The sequence below is a fragment of the Mus caroli genome, unplaced genomic scaffold (assembly GCF_900094665.2).
Source record: "Mus caroli unplaced genomic scaffold, CAROLI_EIJ_v1.1 scaffold_11569_1, whole genome shotgun sequence".
In the NCBI taxonomy this organism is placed as follows: Eukaryota; Metazoa; Chordata; class Mammalia; order Rodentia; family Muridae; genus Mus; species Mus caroli.
In genome coordinates, this window is record NW_018388552.1 from 6,965 (window position 1) to 12,524 (window position 5,560).

A 5,560-nucleotide genomic window follows, 5' to 3' on the forward strand; every position below is an offset into this window, starting at 1 on the left:
AAAGAAAGAAAGAAAGAAAGAAAGAAAGAAAGAAAGAAAGAACTTTTCTTGCAAAACTTATTAACCTACAATTAACCTACATTTAGGGCCATCAAAAATTATGTGGGAAAAATTGAAAATATTGCATTGTGAAGGAGGTGAAGTAAGGAGGAAGGCAAGTAACCCGAGGAAGCACTAGACCATGAAAAAAATAGGAGGAAAAGTAAAGGATTTAGAGTTTTCATAATAATAGCAAGGGTAAAAGAGGAATAGAAGAGTATGGAAATGAAGGATTCAAGCATCACTTCTAAATGCAGACAGGTCCTATCTCCTAGTGTTCAACTCCCCAAAGCACAACACAATGTGATAACAAGATGTACGTCCATAAGCAGAATGGTGGAAGCCCACGAGCAAAGAAATTCCTACCAGGAGCAACTGGTGCATTCTAATTTCTCTTGGATACTAGGAGCAGAGAGCAACTGAATGCCCATTTTTTGTTTGGATGCAAGTTCCACTTCAAAAAAAAATCATGCCAAGTACTGTTAACTACTCAAAACAATGTTACTGACTAGAAAATAGATAATAGGGAGAATTGGTATTATTATTTGCTAAGTGAACATTGTAATAAAATGCTCCCTAGGTTATTATGTTTCTACTAATACATAATTGCATCTTCCAACCCTTATGAGAGAAGCTTTCCTTTTTCAATAATTGGCAGTTAATTCAGAGACACAAAGCAAGTTAACATTCAGAGAATAAGAGTATGGGGAATACCACATATATATATATATAATGCCTGTAACCCTATAAGATTCAAGAATCATCATAGAAGTGTCAGAATGATTTTAAGCTAAGGGTATTGGATGTAATCTTAAAAGACAGGATTTTTCTGGACATGAGAGTGTCTTTGCACACAAGAAATCACAAAGACTGTACCTACATGCACAAGATTAAGATATCCAAGTTCCTGGTATGTTTGACAGTTGGCATTATGAAATCCTCACTCCTAGCTTGGAGGCTATAGTTAATTGAAATAAAAGCATAGGCAGTTTTCCCCCCAGAGGCATATTTCCTAAGAAGTTACCCATGCTCCAGTAAACTGTATTATACCACTAATGCAAAAAATAATCATCATTATTCACTTGACTTAAATACATAGCATGTGGAGTTGAAAGGAAAGACTGGTAGGATTAAAGTCGAAAGAAAACAAAGCTGAGGGAAGAAGCTGAGTTTGATAAATATACATACACATACATGAAATCAAATCAACCAAAAGAAGGAAAATAAAGCTCAGAAACATGTTAGTATTTATTTTCAATGTGCTTTTATTGGAAAATATCAATTGACAATTGATACCAATTGAAAATTGCTTTAAAAATTCTTCAGTTACAAACCCTTTACAACCTTTCTCTACCACATCATCCTTTTGTCTACAGGGAACACTCCTTAGAAATTCTCCAACCTTGCTAACAACAAGATGGAGTAAGTGATCTTTACTCTCCCTCTGACATCTAATTCCAATCCTCTGTTTCTACCCCCCAACTTGTAGCAGAAGACCTATTATGGACTTTCTACTCTATGCCCTCATCCTCAGGGGTGTACCCAGATCCTGGTAGCACATCCAATTTACCCATCTGTAGACCCAATCAATGTCACACACCTTCTAACTCATCCTTATTTATAAGTGTCACCTCCCAATTCCAAGAAGAAATATATTCCTGGATGACCAGTGTTCACATCTGATAGGATCTTAGAAGCATTTTTTTTAACCAGGCAATACACAGGCAACAGATTCTCCTAAGAGCCACCAGGACAACAGAATCTAACAAAAGAAACACTCATCTACCAAACCCCAGACTATGAGCACCTAGAATTAAACACATACAAAACACAAAAGACTAATCTCCAGCATAAAAGCACAATCAAAGCAGTAAGGACAACATAACATGTCTACACTAGAGATATCCATTCTTACTACAGTAGGCTCTGAGAAATGTTATATAATACAATCACAGGAGAAGTACCTTAAAATAGCTATTCTGAGTATGCTCAAGGAACTCATAGAGGATATAAAAATCTTCCTGAATTCTCTTTAATGACAAACAGTGAAATAAACCGAAGAAAACAGTTCAACAATACAACACATGAAAGTGGAAATAGAATCAATAAACAAAACCTAACCAGAGAAAAACTAGGAATGAAAATTATAGGCACCCAAACAGAAAGCTCAGAGGCAAAACACACCAATAGAAAACAAGAAATGGAAGAGAGATGTCAGGAATAGAAGACAAGGTAAAGAAAATGGGTACTTTAGTCAAGGAAAATACTAAGTCTAAAAAATGAACAGAGTCACAAATTTTCACTGTGCTCCTTCTTAGAATTGGGAACAAAACACCCATGGAATGAGTTACAGAGACAAAGTTTGGAGCTGTGACAAAAGGACGGACCATCTAGAGACTGCCATATCCAGGGATCCATCCCATAATCAGCTTCCAAACACTGACACCATTGCATACACTAGCAAGATTTTGCTGAAAGGACCCAGATATAGCTGTCTCTTGTGAGACAATGCCGGGGCCTAGCAAACACAGAAGTGGATGCTCACAGTCAGCTATTGGATGGATCACAGAGCCCCCAATGGAGAAGCTAGAGAAAGTACTCAAGGAGCTAAAGGGATGTGCCACCCTGTAGGTGCAACAACATTATGAACTAACCAGCACCCCGGAGCTCTTGACTTTAGCTGCATATGTATCAAAAGATGGCCTAGTTGTCCATCACTGGAAAGAGAGGCCCATTGTACTTGCAAACTTTATATGCCCCAGTACACGGGAACGCCAGGGCCAAAATGTGGGAGTGGGTGGTTAGGGGAGTGGGTGGGAGGGTATGGGGGACTTTTGGGATAGCATTGGAAATGTAAATGAGGAAAATACCTAATAAAAATACAAAAAAGCCATACACTTCCTAAGGCATATACATATAAGAAAAATGGAAACAATATCAGATGAAGAGGAGACAATGATCCAACTATACATTTTATGTCACCAAGAAAAACTCAATGTAAGAAATTGGTTATATTTTGAGTCATTAGCAAGAATCCCCTCCACCAACATCATGGACTATTACCAAGGCTATTGGTTGCTTTCCAGACCCTAATGGTAAGGCCCATTGCTGAAGACAGCTCTTATGTCCTAGTTGATGGAGAATCCAGCTTTTGCCCAAATAGGAGCTTCAACTCCTACTAACTAGCATTTGTGTTGCTTAAAGATACTTTTTACACTACTAAGGACAAAAGTATTCATTAATATCATCCATATACACATGCTATGTTCTAAAACTTACCCTCTGTGGAGCAGAGAAAGCATAAAGTCATGATGAGCAGTATGCTAAATTTTGTGACTGGATTCATGATGGATGACAGAAAGTGGATTAAGTTCAATGATAATTTTTTGTTCCTTTTATAAAGCTGGAGAACAGGAAGAATTCTCCAACATAGACACAAGGAGGAAATTCCCTGTTCTAATTACTTCTGAAAAGTAAGCAATATCATAATATAGGAAGTACAGGCTGCCCAATGTTTGTACTACAGCTAATTCAGTTAGCTTCCCCTCCCCCTTGTCTCATCTTCTGCTTGTGCAAGTCTGTGTGATGTAGTTTTCTGGTCCTTCAGAAACCTCTGTATACACTATGTATAGAGAAAAGTAAATTTCTTGTAAATTTCTATTGCTATGGTAAAAAACAGTTTACAAACAGTGACCTATGTTGACATGGATTATTTTCTTAATGTTCTGGAGAACAGACATCTAATGGGCTTACAATAAAAATGTCAACAGCAGGATGGTTCCTTTTACAAAGGATAAAACACATTTGCTTTGCTTTGATTGTTTGTTTGTTTTATGTTGTATGCCGGCCTGCACGTTACAAGGACCAGGTACACCAGGGAGGCAGGCTGGGGCTGAAAGAGTCTTAGATGGTGACAAGTTAATGGAGCCAAGACATGATTCTGTTCAAGGCCCTCCAGTTTACTATGAGAGTCTACTTATAAAAGGGGAAGGCCCATCCCCTTCCAGTCTATTCTTGGTGTCTGGAGCCAGCCTATAGGTGATGTGCAGAATAGGATGTTCCTCCAGAATGTATCAGGTCCTTCACAGCAGGTAACAGGGTCTTGGAGAGAGCAGTGGCAGGTGGCAGAACAAAAGAGCCATTTAGGTCAGAGGGCTCCACCTTAGGTAATTTCCTTCTCAGTGGCAGCAAGGTCAAAGTCTGGATCAGCCTACTTCAGGGCTGAGGGAGGCTACAGTTTTAGTCTTTAAAGGCCACTGTTTTAGAACCTATTTCTCCATCCTCAAAATACATATGCAAAATATACTTTCTTCGTATTACATTCTGCCTTCTGTACTCAAATCTTTTTCTTTATTTAAAACTATTTTTATTAGATATTTTCTTCATTTACATTTCAAATGCTATCCTAAAAGTCCCCTATGCACGCCCCTTGCCTTCCTCCCCAACCAACCCACTCCTGCTTCCTGGCCCTGGCATTCCCCTGTACTGGGGCATATAATCTTTGCAAGACCAAGGGTCTTTCCTCCCAGTGATGGCCGACTAGGCCATCTTCTGCTACATATGAAGCTAGAGACACGAGCTCTGTGGGTACTGGTTAGTTCATATTGAGGTTCCTCCTATAGGGTTGCAGACACCTTTAGCTCCTTGGGTACTTTCTCCAGCTCCTCCATTGGGGACCCTGTGTTCCATCCAATAGATGACTGTGAGCATCCACTTCTCTATTTGCCAGGCACTGGCAAAGCCTCATAAGATACAACTATATCAGTATCCGGTCAGCATAATCTTGCTGTCATATGCAATAGTGTCTGTGTTTGCTGACTGCCCCACCTGGGGTTCCATCTCAAATCCTTTTCTATTTATCTCCCTATTTCCATTCCCCATATCCTTTTCTCTTTATACTTCTTGTGAATTAAATCAGGGCTCTGAACATTCTAAGCATGTGTTTAATATTTGAACTATATACAGAATTCTTATACTTCTCTTTTGTAAGTTCATTTGTGATTGTGTGTAGAGGCCAAACCCATGAAACCCATATAGAAGATACTGGGATGTAAAAATATTTAGGGTTAGCTTGGCAGTGGTAGCTCACACCTTTAATCCCAGCACTTGGGAGGCAGAGGCAGGAGGATTTCTAAGTTCAAGGACAGCCTGGTCTACAGAGTGAGTTCCAGGACAGCCAGGGATACACAGAGAAAACCTATCTCAAAAACCGAAAAAACAAAACAAAACAGACAAACAAACAAAGAAAACAAACACCCTCCCCCAAAGAAAACCAAAACCAAAGACATTAATTACCTTGACAACGTCATTGGTCATTTAAGAAATATTTAGAGGTTATTACATCCTAGTTAGTGTGGCCAACAAGACATAGCCTAGATCACCAGAGTACCAAATGAATAATTCTTTACTCCATTACTCTCTGAGCATTTCTATGGGAGATTTTCTTCCTTCCTTCCTTCCTTCCTTCCTTCCTTCCTTCCTTCCTTCCTTCCTTCCTTCCTTCCTTCCTTCCTTCCTTCCT

General features: G+C 39.1%; 1 protein-coding gene across 1 annotated transcript in view; it reads right to left on the reverse strand.

Moving 5' to 3' along the window:
- The window catches only part of LOC110287676 (prostate and testis expressed protein 4-like), a 5,817-nt gene extending 2,432 nt beyond the window's left edge, over positions 1–3,385 (reverse strand). Inside the window, exon 1 of the mRNA XM_021154235.1 lies at positions 3,319–3,385. Within this exon, the coding sequence (XP_021009894.1) occupies positions 3,319–3,385 (67 nt within the window). The remainder of the gene's footprint in view (positions 1–3,318) is intronic.
- Positions 3,386–5,560: the final 2,175 nt, after the last annotated feature.